Source organism: Sinocyclocheilus grahami, unplaced genomic scaffold (genome assembly GCF_001515645.1).
Source record: "Sinocyclocheilus grahami isolate Dianchi unplaced genomic scaffold, SAMN03320097.WGS_v1.1 scaffold614.1, whole genome shotgun sequence".
NCBI lineage: Eukaryota > Metazoa > Chordata > Actinopteri > Cypriniformes > Cyprinidae > Sinocyclocheilus > Sinocyclocheilus grahami.
In genome coordinates, this window is record NW_015505793.1 from 158288 (window position 1) to 181138 (window position 22851).

Below are 22851 nucleotides of genomic sequence, written 5' to 3' on the forward strand. Positions count from 1 at the left end.
ATATTTAAAGAATTTGCCACTGACGATTCAAACGTGAGTTTTGAGCAGTGTAGAGTAGCACTTGTTGTTTGTCGTTTCTCTGATCACAAATGCAGACATGGTTTTATGTATACATGGCGCGATGCAACGCAGCGCGTAAAAAGACAGTATAAGTCATTATAATCCGTAATTATGTCCCCACTGGATGCAACAAATGCCTCGTTCATAATGGGTTTTAATGTTTTTGTCTCGTCGCTCCCGGCCGGACAGGGCATCACAATATGGTAAGGGGCGTAACCTTTCCGTCACACGCTTGAGGTATTCGGCCAATCACAACGCACTGGATAGCTGGCCAATCAGAGCACACCTCGCTTTTCAGACCGATGAGCTTTGTAAAAATCGACGTGTTTCAGAAAGTCGGGGGATAGATGAGAAACAATAATGTACAGTATGTGGAAAATAATGTGTTTTTTTAACCTTAAACCGCATAAACACATTTCATTACACCAAATATACAAAATAATGTTCTTTTTAGCAGCATCATATGACCCCTTTAAAGATCTATAACAAAAATAGAGCAAGCTTTGGCAATAACTAAGCGAATATTTAATTACAACAATAATTTCTCAGTAGAAATGACATTAAAAGTGGAAAAATTTGGTCAAAAGTACATTTACACACAAACTGACCATCAGCTGCAACTTTCAGAACTTTAATTATTTATTTTTTAGCTTAATTGTCACAAAATCAAATGCACAGGATTGTGGGGATATCAAGGGCAGCAAAAGAGACATCTGTGCTGCATTCAAGAATCGATCAGATGAAGGCATCTCGGTAGACAGGATGTGACATGATGATCATTGGATTCAGACGTCTTGTTGCCTTCCCCATATGCTGCCTGCAGAGAATGCATTTTTCAGCTTTCAGACACAGCCTGTATACGAATCATTCATTTCCACAGTATGTAAAGCTCTGAAGTTTTGTGCGTAATATCTGCGCAGTTGTATATAGTATGAATGTGTGTAGTATTAAGTATTCAGAATCTCACTGTAAGTATTAGGTCATCCAGATACTTGTGTTTTTTTCACACACCATTTTTCGTCTTCTAGTAGAGAAGTATGCATATGCAGCCGATGACTGTTGTTAAACAGGTTTCCCAAACACTCCCACTCCTTTACCATTGGTAGAACAAACAGAGAGCCCCACCCCAAACTCACGCCATTGGTTGAGCTGTTGTTGTGTCAGGCTGGCTGCACAAACAAACAGAGCAATAAAGCCACAGAGAAATGTTTACACTTTCCAGGAGAAGCTACCTACACATTTCTTACTTGTATTACAAAGTTAAGCTGGGACAAACAGAAATCCACAGCTATAAACTATTAGATGAGCGGTTACCGGATGAAGTTATTCATATATGAACACATCAGCTTCCATTTACACAGTCTGTGATCTCACAGGAGAAGAAAAGAGATAAAAGGAAAAAGACTGAAAGTGTGTGTGTGTGTGTGTGTGTGTACCCATACATGGAGAGGTGGGGGTGAAGAATGGGAGGAGAGAGAGGAAAGGAAAAAGAGAGGAGGGGAAAGAGACCATGAAAGTGAGGTGTCTTGATCTGTAGTGCACATCTTCACAAACCCTGTCCTGCTGTCTACCATCCCAGCCAGGTAAGAGTGAGCTGTTCACTAGCATGTGATCCACTGTCTATGTGTGTGTGTCCTGCGACAATGCCGGCTGCTGTGGCAAAGGTTAAGGCAAGGGTTGCTTTTCTGCTTCTCCACTTTCCTGCTGTGCCTCTATGCAACCTTCCCACACTCCTCTTCTGCAGGTTTGACGTCTCTTTGACGAACAATGCTGCAGTGCTTAAGTATTTTAACACATGTGCTGCTGTTAACAGTTATTTAACTATTTTCCCCCTCTTCTCATTCATTTTGTGTTTGCATGCAAATGAAATGGAAGATTTCTGACCTCTTTCTGCAGCAGAAGCTCACTGCGGCTTCCCTGTAAGTTTAAGCTTAAGTGGCAAAAAAGCCGCAAGCTCTTTTCTTTGGCACTTTTCCGTCTCCCCTGGTTTTATTGTGTCTCGTTCATCTTGGAAGCGGAGATTTGCTGTGTCTGTTGGATGTTTGAGAAACGTGTGTCTTTTGACACTGTGCTGGAGAGGGCAAACAGAGCGAGGTTTGCTTTAGGTCAGAGTCATGCAGCATCTGCAATCACTGGCAAGTGCAGGGCAGCAGAAATGCATCCCACAATGTGCCAGATCTTTGTTAACTGTACAAGGTTTGATTTAGTTTCACAGCCCGAAACAGAGATAATGTGGAAAACGTGGGACTTTGCATTTATACGCATGCAAAATCTCAGTGCAGATGGGAGATCAAAATATTTATAAAAAGGTTTAATAGTCAGCGGATGATGTTTGGGAATGACGACTTCACTGGATAGACAAAGCATTGTTTCTTCAATGCTATGCTCAGTCTCCCACGAACAAACAGATCTGTTTGTATTGAGGACAAATATTATTGAGCAGTTGTAGCACATGTGCCTGATGCTTGTATGTTACTTACAGTCACTTTCAAGCACGGAACCTGATAAATTGCAGTAAAACGGCCAGATTACCTTTTCTGGTAATCTGCTGTTCACACATCCAGCAGCTTTCAACAGCCTTTTTTGGGTCCCGTTTTCACATCTGCACCATCAGTGCTGTTAAAACTCTGTGAAGTCATTTGGTGGAAATGTCTTTTAAACAGCTACGCCACAAATCTAGAATCTCAAACTGTTTCAGGATCTGTTGATCAATTCTTTCATCTACCCAGATGGAGCAAAGCTCTTTTGTTTCTAAGTTTGTCCAATTTGACACTTCTTTCCAAAATGTAGATAATGATTTTCATGTGGTGCGACCAACATGCATGAAAAAACAAAACATAAAACAGGAAATGATGTCATGGAGACGACCCCTGCAGACCCTTGTGAGTGAGCCAAGGTCAATAAGTCTCTTAAAATATCTGATTTAACCTTTTTTATGAGAAGGAAAGATTAGTTCAGGCTTTAAATGTCATGTGGTGCAACTCCCCAAAACACGTAATTATATTTATAAACAAATAATTTATTCAAAACCGTTTTAGCTTAAACAATTTTGGTAAAATATTTTGTTGAAAATAAGGATTAAAATGTGTAATTGCTTATTACTTTTATTAATATTACTTTTTACCTGCTGGTTACACCACATGACATTTGTACATTTGTAAGGCAAGACACCAGGTGAATGTGGTTAAAGGGTTAGTTCACCCCAAAATGAAAATTCTGTCATTAATTATCCACCCTCGTGTTGTTCCAAACCCGTAAGACCTTCGTTCATCTTCGGAACACTAATTAAGATATTTTTGGGTCAGCGCAGTAGAGACGAAAATGTGGAATAAAGTCGTTATTTTTGTTTTCTTTGCGCAAAAGCCCAAAAGATTTGATCAAAAATATCTTAATTAGTCACACGCTCGCGTCATGATACTGTCGTGAACGCGCGTCCAAAGTGACACAGTAGAGACGAAAATGTGGAATAAAGTCATTATTTTTGTGACTGATGTCACACGGACTACTTTGTCGATCATCTTGGTACTTTTCTGGACCTTGAATTTGGTAGTTACCTTGCTGTCTATGGGAGGGTCAAAGAGACCTCAGATTTCATCAAACATATCTTAAATTGTGTTCCGAAGATGAACAAAAGGTTTACGGGTTTGGAACAACACGAGGGTGAGTAATTAATGACAGAATTTTCATTTTGGGTGAACTAACCCTTTAAAGTCAACATACTTCTCCAGCTGATTATTCACAGTACATTTGGACAATTGTTTTGTATTACAAGTTTTCTAAAATGTTACGTATGTAAGCACTGAAGTGGAGATTTTTTGGCTCCGTGCAGGAGAAAAAACTTATTTTGAGAAAATGGCCTTTTATGTGTTGTAACTGAAACCGTTTATTTTGGATGTTTTCTTTCCACAAGCATGAAAAGAAGTCAAGTAATGGAATTTTTTTTTTTAATTTTCTAGAAAATAAGTTTACAAAACCACCTGAAACCATCATAAAGACAGATTGCATCTGCACCTTTACAAATGGAAGATGGGCTCAAATACTTTTTTTTCATAAATACTCAATACTTAATGCTATAGGTTTTGTTCACAAATAGCATCAATATGGAACTTTTCCAGCAATGTTACGCTGGCAAAATGCCAAGGCTCATTTGCTGGCATTTCTAGCCACACCGTTCACCTCTAAAGGGAAAAATGCAGTTGGAAACAGCTGCATGTGTGAAAGTGCTGTGAAACTTCAGATTTTCCAAAAGATGCGGAAACCTGATCTGTCAAATATAAGAGAAAGAGACTCTGAGTTCTTAAGAAAAGGAAAGGAAACCACAAAAGGAGTGCACGTTCAGTCCTCACTCGTAAGATTTTATCCATGTCCCATTGAACCTGTGGTCTAGCCAGCTTTAAAACAAGGAGCGTTTAGCTGCTTTCTCACTCCAGAACTATGTCCATTAGACATGAGGTCATTTCTGGTGACTCAAGGCCTCTCTCTTCATGGATCCTAATATATCTGTTCATCATGAGCACTATTATAACCCAGTCCTCTGCTTTTCCTCAATAACATCAGAGTCACCCTCTACCAGTCCAACCTAAACCTACATTAATGACTCCAAACTTTAACAGGCGAGCATAAAAATACCAGAAGCGGGGATGCGGAGAGCCTGTGTCTTTGATCTGCTGGTCTGTCATATGATCGTCGCTCGTTATAAACTATGGGGACGGGGCCACAGCAATAGTCTGAGCCTGCGGTGATGAACTTCTGCCCTTTGTCGCTTCGCCTCTTTATTAAGAGACAGTGGCAGACGGTGCAGATGCCAGAATCTCATGCAGTCACGCTATAAACCTTCTGCCGGGGTCTAAGCTGGTCTTGCGTAATACACTCAACATTCAATCACAGGCTATGTGGAATGAAAATAACTCGGTCACACAACCCTTGCTGTTGTGTTATTTTAATTTAGTCGGGAATGAACTGCAACCCTACGGTTGTTGTGATAAGGCGGTCAGCTGGGATGGGGCTGTGGGGTTCAGGGTAAATCTATGCTGTGGTGATGTTGAGTTCATCACACATGCCTTCACAGCTATCAATTATGTTTTATTTAAGGCATCTATTTTATTAAAACTGTCTTGTCTTTGTAGACTGTTTGCCAGTCTGGCAAACTATACAATGCATACTATACTATTTTCATTCTATACAACAGAGCAGCACCTCTTTTCAAGCTTTGCCTGAAACGCTATGTTTTAGTTCTGTTTAGTTTAAAGGCAGCTTTATGAAAATCCAGTTCTGCTCTGATTGGTCAGCTGACTCAGTCTGTTGTGATTGGTCAACTGTTTAAAGCATGTGTCAGAAATGTAATAACCTTTACCATAATTGGGTTTCAACTCACGAGTCTTCACGTGCATATGTAAACAGTATTATATCTATGGTGACTATGGCTTCGGTAGTAAAAGTCCATACAATGTTTTTTCCCTCACAGTGGAAAAAAAAAAAAATTATATGTCCTCAACACAGTGGGTGCCCTTTAAAACAGGGCATGTCAAGACACATCACGCCAGGTTTAATGTCAATGACATCCGTTGTCAACTGGTTGATGCATGTTACAAGTTCGCCATTATCTTCAAATCTGGTGTAGCACATCTTGCTCCTCCATATTGGTGGTTTCGTGGCTCTTTGGACATTAACAGTCCCAGGCTCAATTCACATTCACTGTTTGCAAAGAAGTGCTCATCAAACTTTTTGTTTTCAGCAGAAGCATACAATTCATACATGTTTCAAATAACATGACCTGAGTAAATGATTGATAGACTTTTCATTTTTGGATGACCAGTCCCTTAAAAGGAATAGTTCACCCAAAAATAAAAATTTGCTGTTGATAAACTCACCCTCAGGCCATTCAAGATATAGGTGACTGACTTTCTTCAGTAACACTAAAGAAGATTTATAGGTAAAGCCGTGGTCCTTGGTTAGTCATAAAATGCAAGTCAATGGCTGCCTGAGGCTGTGGATTACAGGTAATAATGTTCAGTTTCTTACACAGACACGATTGTTTTCGCTTCATAAGATCTCAATATATCATCAGGAGCCGCGGGATTAATTTAGTGGTTTTGTATGTGCTTTTTTTTACTCTCAAAGTGACGATAGCCATTGGCTTGCATTTTATGAATCACCAAAGATGGGTTCAGCTAAAAATCATCTTTAGTGTTCTACCAAAGAAAAAAGTCACCTTCATCGTGGATGGCCTGAGGGTGAGTAAATTAACAGCAAATCTTAATTTTGGGGTGAGCTATTTTCATTCCCAAATATTCTCATAAGCTCATAAGGGTTTCTTTGTAATATCAGTTGGTGAGTGGAGCAAGCTGCAAATCTCAGATGCTTCCCTTGACAGAGGATTAAGGTGTCAGGAACCAAAGTTATGTAATTTCCTCTTGCAATACATATTTGCTGCATGAGTGGATCAGATTTACTGTAGGACAAGAAACTGAAATGGGAATTGATTTAATTTCTACATAGCCACTAAAATTAACAATAAAAAGGGAAACAAACTGTGTTTTCCCTCAAGTGTACTGTACTTGGCTAATGCCTTTTCCTGCTCTTTCCCCCCCACCGTCACAGATGATGTCATCAGAGGTCTTTGTTCCTGGTTGGCTGCAGCAGCTGCTGGTCGTGCTGCTCAGGTTTGCACTGTCCTGCGCGGCACCGGTGAACCTGACCAATGGGATGGAGTGCGGCGCTCGAGGACCCGCCTCTTACATCCTGGTGTTCACCGGCCACTGGAGTCCACAGACCTTCCCCAAACAGTATCCCTTATTCCGACCACCTGCGCAGTGGTCCAAACTCATGGGTAAGACTCCTGGTGATATGAGGTGTCTGGTTTACAAGCCAAACGTAGATTGCTAGAAGCCAGAGATGAGTGTTAGAGATGAGGCCGTTCAAACTTCCTCACCTCACCATATGTCAGGATGCCAAGTACTCACAGCTGGCCTGTTAACCCTGAGATTTGCCCTGACGACCCTCCAAACATACGTGCGTTACCTGCCACACCACGGGGGCAGGGCAGTCTAATGAGGAAAGCAGAACGAGAGCGAGTAATAACCATTGCCAGATGACACGGGCTGCCCTGCAAGTTCACCCTGTCATTTAATTGTCCTTCCATAAATACACAATGCATGCGGTCTGCAACAGCCATTGACTTTAATGCGATCACTGTGTGCTCGCTTTTTCTGACGACGTGCTCTTTGGGTGTCACCGGTATACCAGCGCTCACATGCCACCACCGCGGGCACGATCCAAGACCAGCAGCAGACGTGCCAAAACATTTACAAACCAGAGATCCTGAAAGTGGCTTTGGAGCGCTGAGATGATGTCTGTGCAGTTTCTCCTGCCTCCTAGATGGCTTTCCGGCCCTCTCTTTATCCATTTATCACTGTTGTATCGCAATTATGTTCAGAAACCGCACATTTTTGTATGTAATCAGAAGGTTGCGCCATACACATGAACTCCGCATTTGAAGGATGAGACTATTAAGGAAAAGACAGAGATAGAGAGATAAAAGCACTGGAGACGGTTGCGGACCTTGCGGTTTGTGATTTAGCTGATTGAGGTCAGGTCTCTTTAATTTTTCTGTCCACATTTGGGCCAGACGTGTAGCATGGAGAGACTAGATGTTTTAGCGTGCCAAACGTGCTGCCTGCCTTCTTGTCATTCTCACTTGTATCTTTTTCTCTCATTCTCCTGCACTCTCTTTTCTAGCTTCGGGTCTGCCAGACCAAAATGGTTTGTAGTTATGAAGAACACAGTGGGACATTAAAGAGAGGCTGAAATCATTTCAGAAACATCATCTTAGCTCCTTCCTCTTTCAAACCTCTGTTGTGATATCAAGGGCTAATAGGTGAATTATCAAACTAGGCACGTTTGTCTTTGGAAGAAAAATTCACCCAAAAATGAAAATTCGGTCTGTTTTTAATCATCCTTATGTCGTTCCAAACATGCTGTTTTCTGTGGAACACAGAAGTAGATTTTTTTGTTGTTGACCTTTACACTGACGTCTTTTGCAGTGTTTCCCGCACACAGAGTTGTAAAAGCACAGTACTCAAGTTAAAATAAGTTTTTAGACCTTGCGGTTTTTCATTAGGTGACGTTCACACAGAACAGATTTTTCCATCTCCATGTTTCTATGGTTTTTCTATTTAGAAGCACTAGACAGATGTGTTTTGCACACCTTTGCAGCATCTCTATCTTGGATTTTTTTCGTTCCACCTGACCTGAGTGTTGCATTTTTTTTTTTACCCCCACAAACACGCAACTTAAAAAAGGGAACAAAAGCAATTCATCAAAGATTTGCAAAAGCAATTTGTCAAAATACATTGAGGCAAGCATCAGTATTGCTACTGCTTGTTCTTATCGTGAGACTTGGTGATGGGGTCTTTTAACTTGGGCCAGAAACAAACTTTATAGCAACATTCTAACAACCAATCAGACCATCTTCACAATGGCGTAGCAACACCCTGTTAACGGCTAATTACAACCTCTCATATCAAGGTGGCGAGGTTTACACGGGCAAGAAAATGTTAAAATCAGAAAATGTAATTCTAGTTTGGTTACACACGTCATTCTGGTTTTTGAGAGCTGTTCAACAGATTAAAGAATAGAACGTAACTTTTGGAAAAATAGTTTAGTCGTAAGGTATGATCATATTGGCAAATGTTGTCAAAAAAGGTTCATTGTCTATTGTCAATAGTGTAGCAATGCATGAAGCACAGCTCACTCAATAGTCACTCAATAGTTGGTCAGTGCCAAGATTGCTGCGAATTTGAGTGAAAAAAATTGACCTGTTGCAAAATCTGTATGGGGAAATCTGTCACCCACTTGCACAGATTTCTATTGTACTGACTGGATTTCACCCATGAAATTTTGCTCAGCAACAGTAAATATGACTGTGCTTATAATGTGCTTGAATATGTAGTCAGTTATGGACAGAGATGATAGTTTTTGCAGAAATAAGGCAATGTAAATGCAAAGCAAAAGGAACATGAAAAAGAGTGTTACACCAACTTATTACTTAAGAAATTTTAGATTTAAGTTTGAAAAGCTCCGAGTGATTGACATGGATGTTTAGCATTTAAAATGGCATGTGACAGTGAGTGAAGACTACATCGTAAAATGTGCAGTTCATGATTGGTATTCTTGATGTCTGCTTGCATACTGAACTGTGATTGGTCTTTTTTCTTTGCACATATTTAACCACACATTTAACAATTTTAATTGCAATTAACTGAAAATATAATGCACTGAATGTCATGACAAAGGCAAAGCGACTCTGACTTGGCAATTCATTGACACAGAACCAAAACCTAAAACATAAATATGCCTAAAACCTTAACACAGTTCTTTTGCCGCCTTGCAAGCACTGATGTTGCTTTGAGGACATAAATATCTACTTTAATATATTACATAACAGTCTCGGTCACCCCTGAACTTTAGGTGCACACAAGGTCTGTTTTTTCTCACTGAAGGTTTTGTTTTTAGGTGTTTATTCTCTTGGCATTGGGGGCTTCTTCATGGCTTTATACCACAACTCGAGGTGTGTTGAGCACACAGAAGGTGGCAGAGCTGTATTTGTGTTTTGTGAAATCTGATGAGCAATAAAAATTCATGGAGTGGTAGTAGTGTTCAACAGACCACTGCAGAACCTGAATCACGTGGCCTGAAAACATGAGCAGTTAAAATATGTTTCCTCTGAGTTTACCCTTCACTCATTGGCTGCTTTTACTTCTGTGCAGCCGTGATCCATAATGAGCAGTACCAGCTGTGGCAGGAGGGGGCGTCTGCGAGCGATGGCATGAAGAGCTTTGCTGAGCAGGGACTCACAGTGGATCTGGTGAAGGATGCGAAGGAGGCGAGGAAGAGGCGAACGGTGGGGTCCATGTACCGCACAGCCGGGATCCCCTCTGGTATCGGCCACAGCTCCACAGAGCTGCTCCTGACGCCCAGGACCCCACTGGTAAGATGAACGTAGTCACTACACAAAAATCTCCTTACCTTAGCTCGATTCACAACGGTAAGCTTGTAATAATGTTTTCTAGTTTGAGTGGTTCAGGTCGTTATTACGTCATGTCAAACGGTGCATGATGGTAATGAAACATGTAAGTGACTGAAATTAGATTATATTCCAGTTTTAAATGTGCATCTTATTACAGATACATGGGATTGGTGTACTTTCAGAAGATTTGTATTTCAAAGAGAATTTCTTTTGATGACATTTGAATGGTATGACAATTAGAGATTAGACTGTATGGAAATTGAAATCTACAGATAAAGCTAATACACACCAAATACACGTAGTCATGCAATGCTGATGTTGTTAACATTAACAATTTGAGAACAAAGTATAACAATAATAATTTGCATGTTTTTTTTACGTGATCTGAGCTAACTTTGGGATCGTTAGGTTTAATCACCATTGGTAGCGCGATTTATTGTTAAACTTTATTTTTTCAGTTGGTCAGAACAAAACTGGCAGACATGTTACTTGCTTGTTCAGATGACATTTTCGGGTGAAACTTCTTATTTTGGACATACTTCCAAGACATAGTCTTTCTAATTCTGAAGTACAGTGAATATCCACAATGGTGCCTTGACTGACAGCCACATATACACTTCAAAACATTAGATTCATCCGCGCTGAGGAGCCGTGCCAATGCACAACCCATGTAAAGAAGATAATTACACAAATAACTACAATTGCAGGATTCAAACAGAGATGGCAACAGAGGCAAAACTTACGTACTGCAGTCACAAATGACTAATTTTCACAAATGAGCACAGCTTTTATGAGTTTGAAGCCTAAATATAATGAAGTAAAAAGCTAAACATAGGCTATAAATGAACTACACCATGGTTGCAAGACTCAAATTCCACCACCATTAACCTTCAACAACTCTTTCAGTCTTTACTTAAAAAACATTTTCCTTGAAAGTTTGAATTAGAATAGTTTGCCAGAGCATGATTATAAACACAATGAGGTGATCATGCCTTTATAAGGAGGAGCTGGGGATGGAGGAGGGTAAGAGCATGTCTGTGTGATAGACTAAGTCAAGTGTGAGTACAGATTAACTTATATGTCTTATTTAATTGTAGTAGGAGAAGTTACAATCAGCTGAGCCGTGGTCTGCCTGAACAATGCTTGAGCTACATTCGTCACTCAAACAACATTTAATGTCCCCGACAACCTCTGTAGTTCCATTTAGCCACTTGTTAGCAACCAACTTTTTCAAGACAAGTAAAAGCTTTAAAAAATAGAATAGAAAAGAATAAAGCTTGAAAATATCTTGAGCTTGTGTTAACCACATGCCTTATTTCAGACATTTAACCAAAAACCCCATTAAAAAAAACTATTGATTTCAGGACAATTGAACCAGAGGCGCTAAAAAGCTTACTTGTTTGTAGGTTTTGGCCAAAAAAAAAAACATTGGGTATGCCAATTCATGCATTATTGAAAGAGCTTAGATGATAGAGTAAAACTGTATCGATATGGATAAGGATTGGTTTCATTTACCCAGTAGAGAAGTAGGTAAATCTGCCTGTGTTAATGATATGCTGACTTTACATTGGAATTAAAATGAAAACAGTTCTTTAGAAATAATGATTTCTGGGTGGCAAGTAAGAAGGGAAATTCCCCAAAGACGTTTCCCATTCCACGGTTGGGACTGTTTAGTTTCAGACATTTCATTGCTAAGGTAAAGCCATCAGATTAATAGAGCATATCTGAATAAAGACTAGGCCCTGGTAAGCGTTTTCCTCAGAAGAGTCAGTTTTCTAGAAGACATCCTTAAAGTCACAATGAAATGGAAGTAGCGACAAATCTTTTCTTCTGTATTGTGACGGACATCAGGAGGTAACACTTTATTTTAAGAACCAGATTTCACTGTTAACTAGCATGCATATTACTAGCATAATGTCTGTTTATTAGTACTTATAAAGCACATATAAATGCCTTATTATGCATGACCATATTTTAGATCCCTTAATCCTACCTCGTACCTAAATGTAACAGCTACCTTACTAACTATTAAGAATCAGCAAATTAGGAGTTTATTCAGGCAAAAGATGTAGTTAACAGTTAATAGTGAGAGTTGTACCTTAAAATAAAGTGTGACTGATGTGGGATGTTTCACTATATGAGGTCAAATAAAAAAAAATAAAAGCGAAACATGTGCACGGATGACTTATTCACAATCACATGCATTTAGAAAATAGATAGGGTGAAATTTCTCTTCGGCTCACTTTAATGATACAATATACTTACAGTATATATTGCACAAAGACAGACTTCACCAGAGCGCAAAACCAAAACCACATCCAGAGTCCCAGGACCTCCAGACCACAACCCTCACTCCCTCCCTTCCGGCTCCTGTGCTGCGTTTCCTGCACCCACCAGATCTGCAGATAGGGAGAGGCTGGAACCTTTTCTTCTCAGTTTCTGGAATATTTATCTTCCTGTTAGCCAGGAGTCAGTTGGTTACAGGGTCTAAAGGCAGTGCTGGTGCTGCTGGTGACCTACATACCTTTATTGCCAAACTCTGGAATACAAACGGCAACTACCCTCAGATGCGCCTGGCATTCACTCCTGCTGGTACTTAACCACAGCATGGCAGGACGTCTGCTGTGGCGCTGTTTTTAGATCCTCAGGGCAATGAGGTACGACTGAGAGTATGAATGTGGCCTTGGGATGAGGCTGTGAGGTCTAATTTGGCCGTGTGTCTGTTCACTTATTATTGATGAACTGATTGCTTACACCTTAGTATTAACCATATTTATTAGTATTAAACTTCCGTAAGTTATTTTCCTGCACGATTGTGCCACAGACATGAATGATAACTCAAATTGTGCGGCTTGATGAGGAGAGATGAACTATCACTTTTCTAAGCAATCAGACTTAAAAGTCCCATAAACTTACATTGAAGAAGCACTGTAAAAAATGCTGCTGCTTTCGGTTATAACAGCTTAAAATTTGTTGAGATAACTGAAATATCCAATTTAAGTAATCTAAACTTATAATTTTAAGTATCAAACACTTACTTTTTAAACAACACATTTTTACTTATTCTAATGTTCAATTTTGAACAGTGAGGGACTCGAGGCACACCTGTCAATGCTTTTTTGACATGCAATTTAAAATACAAAAAAATTGTTATAAATTTTATTATTTTATTTTAACCCTAATTATATTTTAAAACATTCATTAAATATATCATTTCAATTATTCACATATCTTTTTTAAGCAATATAAAGATTGGAATATCTTACAGACTTGAGGGTGGGCTTTTGACCTGGCAACATTTTTGAAGTCTCTGGTCTTTATCAACCTACTGAAAAAAGTGTTTGCTTATTTGTAAATCAATACATATTCAAATTCTGCACTAATCTTCCTTATTGAATAGTGTTGGCTAGAATAAATAATGAACATATAAGGCCTGTACTTTTGCATTTTCAATCAAGTATAATTGAGGAGGAGTACTTATACTTTACTGGAGTTATGTAATGTTAGGGTGTCTGTACTAGACTGACCAGCACTGCAGTAAACCACTCAGAACACCTTAGAAACCAAATTAGCAACACAATAACACACTTGGAAGACCTCAGCAACCCCATAGTGGAGTTTTGCTAATGTGTTCTTCAGAAAACTCTATTTCTTGTTTATTTACTAAATAACAGTTTTACCACAGGATTGTTGGCTGTCATAGGCAGGGAAGGCATCTCAGTAGACAAGATGTGCTCTTGATACCTTCTTACCTCTGTTTACTGCCTGTAAAAGCAGCATTTATCATCTTTCTGTGTCATTTTCCAAGAAAATACCTAAAATAAACTGTTGGGCTGCAGCTGACATTGCAATGTGTTTAATTAAGAACTCCAAAAAAAGAGACATGGTGTCAAATTTCAGATTCCCGCAAATGCAAGACCAGCACCCTCAAATCAACAGGAAAATAAGTAAATCAGAAACAGCAAAAAGCCGCCCAAAATTACTCAAGGTTCTTTTGCATTTAATAAGATCCAGAGCAGCGCTGTGGATTTCTGCAAATAGTGAGGCATGCAACAAACCACAGCACGTTCCAGCTGTGCATGCAGACAGACAGAGACACACTGTCCTAACACACAAATCAGGGCATTGGTTTGGCAATTATGTGTTAGTGTGACTTTGTGCCCTGAAGAGTGATTGAGCTCTATTAGCGCAGGGCCGGAACAGACAGCAGAGGGATGAGGCACAGCTCGCCTCTCACGCCAGAGAAATTGATATAGCAGGAGGTATTCCTGGAAAAGCCACAGAGTGAGAAGAGATGTGAGGGAGAGACAAGAGTAAATCCAGTCTGGAGAAAAGTCAGCTGTAGACTGGATGTTGTCACAAGGTACCAAAACTGTGGCCCAAATATGGATACAAAAAGTAGGCTACAAATCTGTTCTGCTTTTAATGTTTGCTTTAGAAATGACCTATTGTGGGTAATTCACACTAAAGTGTGGGATCTGCACTCCTTAAAATAAAGGTTCTTTATTGGCATTGATGGTCCCATGAAGGACCTTTAAAGGGGTCATATGACGTTGCTAAAAAGAACATTATTTTATGTATTTGGTGTAATGCAATGTGTTTATGCGGTTTAAGGTTCAAAAACACATTATTTTCCACATACTGTTCATTATTGTTTCTTCTCTATGCACCGACTTTCTGAAAAACGTTGATTTTTACAAAGCTCATCGGTCTGAAAAGCGAGGTGTGCTCTGATTGGCCAGCTATCCAATGCATTGTGATTGGCCGAATACCTCAAGCGTGTGACGGAAATGTTACGCCCTTACCTTACTGTGATGCTGTGTCCCAGTGCGACGAGACAAAAACAATAAAACCCATTATGAACGAGGCATTTGTTGCATCCAGTGGGGACATAATTACGGATTATAATGACTTATACTGTCTTTTTACGCGTTGCATTGCATATCGCGCCGCTTAAACATAAAACCCTGTCTGCATTTGTGATCGGAGAAATGACAAACAACAAGTGCTACTCTACACTGCTCAAAACTCGCGTTTGAATCATCAGTGGCAAATTCTTTAAATATGAAAACATACTTACAGGTTGTGAGTCAGAACAGACAGCATTGTAGTCTACTCTACCAGGATCAGGAAACAGTCCTCCGTAAAATGCGCTGCACACATCTGAATATTTGGGTTGAACTGTTCTGGAACAGTGTTGTAAATACAACTTAACCACTGATTTCTAGTTGTGCCCTCTTTTGGAAGGCCAAACAAAGTATTTTCCCTTTCGCAACAACAGCGTCTCCACGGCATGGTGGTGGTAACAATACTACAGCGAGAATAAAAGTTACGCCTTCTTTCTTTGCGTGAACATTTGGGCGGCGTTATGCAAATCTTCCCACACAGTGACGTAGACATGTGGGGGCATGTTAGAACGAGCCGTTTTAGGAGAGCGTGGACGAGTCTTAACTTTTATAAAGAATATATCTTTGGGTTTGAGACTTTAGTCTTTGCAACTTTAGGGATCTTATCTATTCACGAACAGCTTTAACATTCATTGAAACTTTCCATTGCACAAAAGGTTCTTAATTGTGGAAAATGTTCTTCACACTAAGAAAAAAAAATGGTTGGCTGGTTAACGTTTTAATTCATTTGTTATATAAAATATTTTATTTTTAAATTGCGTCTCCCTTAAAAGTTTTCTGAGGCCCCCTACTGGGCCCCAGCTTCCTGGTTTAGAACCACTGACTTCATGTACTTTTAAATTATGCTTTAAGTATCACCTTTGCCTCAAATGATTCTCTTATCATTTCCAATGAGATATTAAAATACTTGACAGATTATAGAACAATAAAATTGTGTATGTGTTTGCTAATTTTTTTTTTATTACAGACATTTGGATTGCAATTCTGAGTTTGAGACATTTTTTTAATTTCTCCTGTAACTCTAGAGGAGAGAGACTAAACTAAGAAGCAGGACATTTCATAAAATCTCATTTTGCTCTACATTTAATCTGATTGCTGTCTGAGAAAAACAATTTAGGTATTAAATAGATTTTAAAGGGCTTTTGACACTTTGTTTAACCTCATTGCTGTAAACCCTCTTTTTAAACCCGGGTAAAGGTACGTTTCACACTTGCAATTTAGAAACAGAATTAGCGCTGCTTTTTACCCAGGGTTATGAAATGCTCCTCCAGAGCGGGGTTAGCAGCACTTTTATGGTGTTAACCCCGCATTGCGGTGCCAAATCTGTCCAGTATGAAATGATGCAGTGTTAGAATGTTACGGTTAGATGCTTAATAACCGACAGCCAAACGTGTGTGCGCTTTGGACAGTGACAGAAACAACGAACGGTCATTTCAGCATTTGAGGACAAAATTTCAAATGGTGACAGAAAATGTGTGAAATGAAGGGAAGAATAGGCTGTTTTATTCTTACCTTTGTAGTCTGAAAAGTCCATTCAGGACAAAACTTGATAGTACAGTCTGCCAGATATAATATAAGGATATGCAACGCTAGAGTTTTTATGTAAACAGGTCCAGCACTGCGTTAGTCCAATCAATGACACTGACACCTCAAATTTGAACGTTAACCCTGGGTTTAGGAGTATATAGTGTGAAAAATCAGTTTATGAATCCCAGTATTAAATTGTAACCCTTGGTAAATTATAAGCAGTGTAAACATAAGCAGGATTTCATTTACCTGGAGTTTAGAATAACTCAGAGTCAACTAATTAAGGGTTAACAGGAATAACCCTAGATGGTTGTATAAATGCTTCATTCATCCATCCATCCAACCAGGGTGAAAAGCCCTAAGTTCCCTTTTGACTTGGCCTAGTAAGCATCTACCCAGAACACACTAGCTGAGTTTTTCACATCAGAAAATGTGAACATCTACCTTGTGATTTCTTTCTTTTTTTTGTATGGAGGTTTGACTGATATACCTTATGTGAACTCAAGCAGACAGGATCCGTTAGGTTTTATTGTATGTCTGATGAATCATTTTTGGCTGAATATATCAGGCTTGTGCTTGTCCTAAAATAGCCGATGTCACTCCATGGCTGGTTTCTCTCTGTGACTGCGTCGTGTGGCTATTCCCTCACTCTGCTCTGACCCAAGGGCTCTTCCTGAATGAGGTCATAGTCAAAAAGGAAACATTCATCACCATTTAGACAAAAAATCCCAGATGGTCTTACCTAACATACACAGGAAGGAGTGGAAAATACTGGAAATGGCTACAAAGAAAAGTTTCAGATGTGACTTATGAAGCCAATTATGTTAGCAGAGCATGCTGAAAAACAAGAAGTAGATTGCCATTGGCTAACTCAGCATTGATAATGTCTGTGTGTATGTTTTCAACACGAGAGTGACTGATCATGTTGTGTTTTCTCTCACAGCTGTCTCTGATAGTGAAAGTGATCCCCAGTCCAGACTGGTTTGTGGGGGTGGACAGTTTGAACCTGTGTGAGGGTGGGAAGTGGAAACAAGAAGTGACCTTTGACTTGCACCCATTTGATGCTGGCACAGATAGCGGCTTCACTTTCTCCTCACCAAACTTTCCAACAACACCCCCAGAAAATATCACCATGGTGAGATACGCTTCCCATGATTCAGCTACATGCTACTGTTTAAAAGTTTGGGGTCTGTTTTTTTTTTTTTAAGAAGAAGAAGAAAGTAATGCTTTAATTCAGTGAGGATGCATAAAACCGACAGCAAAGACATTTTTAATGTTCAGCATATTCAAATGATTTCTGAAGAATCATGTGACACTGAAGACTGGAGTAATGATACTGAAAATTTAACTTTGATCACAGGAATAAATTACATTTTTAAATATATTAAAATAGAAGTGTTATTTTAATGATAATTTACAATATTACTGGTTTTACTGTATTTTTGATCATACGCCTTTCAAAAACATAAAAAAATCTTACAGACTCTAAGCCTTTGAATGAGAGAGTACATTATTCTCAGTTAGGGAACCATTCAAATGTTGCTTGTTCACTTAAAATTATATGATTTTAAGAAGTAATCGTAGAGGGTTCTGACATTTCTTTTTATCAATGAATTTCCATGGCTTTTCCTTTTGTTCATGGTGACTGGATAAGGTTTTTAATATTGATTGTAGGTAAGATTTTCCATTTTGTCAGATACCAATGTCTGTTATGGAGAATTCGTCTTACAGAAATGTATTCACTATAGAAATTTCCATGACTTTTAAAAGGAGAGTTTACCCAAAAATGAATATGTTTTATTCATCCTCATGTTGTTTCAAATCAATATGGAACACAAAAGGAGACATTTTAAAGAATGTTCACACTGCTCTCTTCCATATAATGATAGTTGATGACGGACCAGGAGCAGTCAAGCTCAAAATAGACAAGAAAAGCACCACAAAACATCACAAAAGTGGGCCATATGATGAGATAAATATGTGTGAGGAAGAATAAAGACATTATTCAGCCACAGTCCTTGTTTACTTTCATTGTATGGAGAAATGCAGGTTGGATATTCTGCTATTAAAAAACAACTTTGTCTTTTAAATAATAATAGGGGGTTTTAAAATGAATTTTCATTTTTGTGGTGAACCACTGTGGATTTGATACATTTTCATGGCTTTTGCCTAGAAATCATAATTTTATAATTTCCCAGACATTTCCAGGTTTTCCATGACCTTGGGAGCCTTGATTCTAAGTTGATTCATCATATATTTTATTTTAAAAATATTTACATTTAGAAATCATTCTAATATCTTTGTAATATTTTGGCTGATGCAAATCACAACTCTACCGCATCAATAACTGTTTTATTCTCGTCCAGATCACCTCTCAAAAGCCAAACCACCCTGCAAATTCCTTCTATTACCCTCGGCTAACTGAACTCCCGCCTTTGGCCACCATTTGGGTGAAGCGACAGGGAGCAGTCCGTCAACAGAACCGACTGTCCAATCACATCCTGCCTGACACAACCAAACTCAACAGATTCTCAGGTAGATCTGCATACACATTTTACACATTCAAGCACAGAGTATTGTGTCTCTTGATCGTGATCTTTTATTTTCACTGTTGCACATTTGTGACCCTGGACCACAAAACCAGTCATAAGTTGCATGGGTATATTTATTGCAATAGCCAACAATACATTGTATGGGTCAATATTTTTCTTTAATGCCAAAGTCATTAGGATATTAAGTAAAGATCCTATTCCATGAAGATCCTACTGTAAATATATCAAAAATGTATTATCATTAGTAATATGCATTGCAAAGGACTTCATTTGGACAACTTTAAAGGCGATTTTCTCAGTATTTTGATTTTCTTGCATCCTCAGATTCCAGATTTTCAAATAGTTGTATCTCAACCAAATATTGTCCTATCCTAACAAACCATACATCAATGGAAAGCTTATTTATTTAAAAAATAAAACAAATTGACCCTTATGACTGGCTTTGTGGTCCAGGGTCACATTTCATTTGGCTGGTCAATCCAAAAAAGATGTTTTGGGTTTGCCGCAGCATTGTGCATGATTTTACGTGTTGCAATGTTTTGGGGGAAGTAAACAGTTGAAACTGGATGAACTCTGATGCACACCACATGTGGTAAACACTTTTTATTTGCTTCCACAAAAATGTAAGCATGTGTTGTTCCACTAACTAGCGTTTCTTTGCATTTATTACTACAATTTCCATGACACGTTGCTATTATCGCACAGAAATTTGGACTTTCAAACTGAATGCATAGGAGTCATTATATAATTTAGAGTACAATGTAATACGTCACAAAATTATAAAAACAGCTTTCTCAATAAAACACCTATTGGTTTTAGTTTATATGTTTTATAAGTGTTACTTATCTGCTAGTTGCCGAGCTTAATCATTAAACATCATTTTGATATTACAAAAAAAAAGTTCTCTGGTGGTGAGTTTGTCAAGTATGGATTGTTTGGCCTCAAATCTGAATGTTTATATGAATTAAAATCATACAAATATTGCAAACCATAACTATGTATCTAATGTAGTTGACAGGCAATTAATATACTCCTTGACAAGAAGTAATTTGAGATCAAATATAGAAAAAATGTAAAGGACATTCCCCATAATATGTTCAAAATATTTAAACACAAGTAAAATAAAATATATTTAAAAGTGACGTATCATGAAAATCTGACTTTTCCAGGTTTTAAGCACTATAATCAGATCCCCGGTGCATCTACCATCCAAGTAAACGTGAAAAAGATGAACCCAGTAACTTTGTTTTGGTAAGCCTTTTTCTGCAAGCGTCTGATTTCGCTCCCTTGGTGAGGTGGCAAAGGGATCTCATTATAATATTACCGCCCCTTAATCAGTAGGTTTCCACCCACGGTGCCGTCATTTGATTTCGCAAGCGACAACGGTGTACTAGTTCTAATGCCATGGCGAAAGTTTGAGCAAAACATGCTAACCGTTCTGTCTTTGGCTGCACAGACGAGCACAGAACACTGTTTAGAGTCCCAGCCTCAGAGGAGGCAACAGAGCAGTGGATTTATTGATTTATTTATTGTATATTGCTGCTACCACACAGATCTAAAATAAATAAGTGATTTATTTCCCAGTAGTTTACCTTCATAGACATAACCGACTGTTTTTGTGACTCATGTGTGTTTTTAACGTAAACTTGTGTGTGAATGAGAACTTAGTTTAGTACTCACATGCTGTGACAGCCGCTTTCTGTCCGTGTGCTTCGGATTTGTGCACTAAGTTAACTAATATGGTTTAAAATGCATGATTTCAGCATGATAAACATGATAATCAGAACCAAAACAGATGTTTTTAGCAGATACCAGCTGTAAAGGCGCGGCTCTATTCTGGAAAAGGGGGCGGGGAGCAGCAGCTCATTTGCATTTAAAGAGACAGGCCCGAAAAACAGCGTGTTTCTGCTTCCACTCAAAATAGGCATTTTCAAAATGATATAATAAATGATCTGTTGAGTATTTTGAGCTGAAACTTCACATACACATTCTGGGGACACCAGAGACTTATATTACATATTGTAAAAAGGGGCATAATATGTCTCCTTTAAAAGAAAATGAAATTTAAATTTTTTCTAAGGTTTAGATTGTAGACATAAATTGAATATAGATAATATAGACTTACATTTTTTTTTATTAATTTCTTTTAACTCAATTCAAAAACTGACAGTTAAGGGACATAAAGGTAATTTCAGCTAAATTGAAAAGCAGGGTGCAAAAAATATATGTGTGAGATTGCAGTATGTATTCTCCTAATGGATAAAATATATTTGTTTAAAAATATATAATTATCATCAATGGACATGAAATGTACCTTAAATTATACAGTGACCCAGTAACCTACTATAAAATAAAACACATTTGTTCAATTGCCGGTCGGCCCAAGTACACCACTGGTCTGTTTTTCTTTAATTGACCATGCATAAACATGCACATAAACATAATCTCTTGACGGATTGCTTCCAGACAGCTTTTTTAGCCTGTGGTCCTCATGATTCCTGCATGTCTTTCAGAAACGCCGCTGGACTGCGAGGTGTCGATGTGGTCGTCCTGGGGCCTGTGTCTGAGGCCGTGCTCTCGGGGCGGCCTGCGCCATCGCACCCGTTACATCCTGCTCAAACCCGCCAACAGCGGCACGCCGTGCCCCGAGCTGGAGGAGCAGGAAGAGTGCACGCCGCACAACTGCCTGGCGTATCAGTGATGCCGGTCACACTGCTGGCATAGACACTTTGACGCTGTCCAAGCGGAGAGCCGAGTTTAACCTCATGCCAATGCTGAGTCACTGCCGCAGAATGTGGGAGAGCCGCCCGACTGGAGGTCCAGTGAGCTGCATTGGCTCCTCTCCTCGCTGGAAAAGAGCGGCTCGTATTCTGTTAATAGAGACTTTGATTATGGGTGCTGTACTCGCAGTAATCTCAGTGTATCTTTGCGTAATCGCACACTATTTTGCCAATATAGATTTGTGGAATAGATGACTTGCAATTACCCGACCACTGTTTTTATCATAACTACATGAAATAACATAAGCCTTCTCCTTCTGATCTCACAACAATAGTAACCTTTTTGAAGTAGCTGAGGTGGGGTTTGAATGATTTGTAGTGGGCTTTAGAAGTCAACTAGTAGTCTATTAGTGGTCAAATAAGACTTGAAGACACCCTCATACAGGCCTAATTATGTTCAAAATGCAGTATGCATAAAGTTTACAATATTATCTTGTGAGGAATCACACAAAACTAGCTGTCATATGTCATTTATCAAATAAGGGACCGTTTAGATGTTGCCAGTCAAGAGTTTGTAATCACAAAGATTGTTTAATGTTTTTGAAAGAAGTCTCTTATGCTCACAAATTTGATAAAACATTCAGTAAAAACTGTAATATTGTGAAATATTATTACAATGTAATGTGTTCTATTTGAATATGTGTTAAAATGTAACTTATTCCTGTGCTGCAAGCTGAATTTTCAGCATCATTACTCCAGTCTTCAGTGCCACACGATCCTTCAGAAATCATTCTAATATGCTGACTTTCTGCTCAAGAAACATTTCTTTTCAACATCAATGTTGAACATAGTTGTGCTGCTTAATATTTTTGATTATCTGAATAACAGAACACTCAAAAAGAACAGCATTTATTTTAAAACAGAAATATATTTTATATTATCTTAAATGTCTCTATTTTCATCATGTAATGCATCCTTGCTGAATAAAAGTAGTAATTTATTTTATAATCTTATTTACCCCAACCTTTTTAATATAATGCTTTCCACAAAAATATTAA

The 22851-nt window shown here is 38.7% G+C and overlaps 1 protein-coding gene across 1 annotated transcript; it reads left to right on the forward strand.

Annotated features, from left to right (window-relative positions):
- The first annotated feature begins 1591 nt into the window (after nt 1-1591).
- On the forward strand, nt 1592-22425 carry LOC107557675 (spondin-2-like). The gene is made up of 6 exons (XM_016241162.1): nt 1592-1643; nt 6661-6889; nt 9828-10048; nt 17465-17656; nt 18888-19056; nt 21587-22425. Exons 2-6 carry the CDS (start codon nt 6661-6663, stop codon nt 21772-21774), a joined length of 999 nt encoding a protein of 332 aa, XP_016096648.1. The 5' UTR covers nt 1592-1643; the 3' UTR covers nt 21775-22425.
- Nucleotides 22426-22851: the final 426 nt, after the last annotated feature.

What these genes read in the sequence shown, in the direction of transcription:
- LOC107557675 (XM_016241162.1), top strand. Translation starts at nt 6,661, where the DNA reads ATGATGTCATCAGAGGTCTTTGTTCCTGGTTGGCTGCAGCAGCTGCTG. An exon ending in CCCCAGAAAATATCACCATG is followed by an intron (nt 17,657 to 18,887) that starts GTGAGATACGCT and finishes ATTCTCGTCCAG; the next exon opens with ATCACCTCTCAAAAGCCAAA. An exon ending in CAAACTCAACAGATTCTCAG is followed by an intron (nt 19,057 to 21,586) that starts GTAGATCTGCAT and finishes CATGTCTTTCAG; the next exon opens with AAACGCCGCTGGACTGCGAG.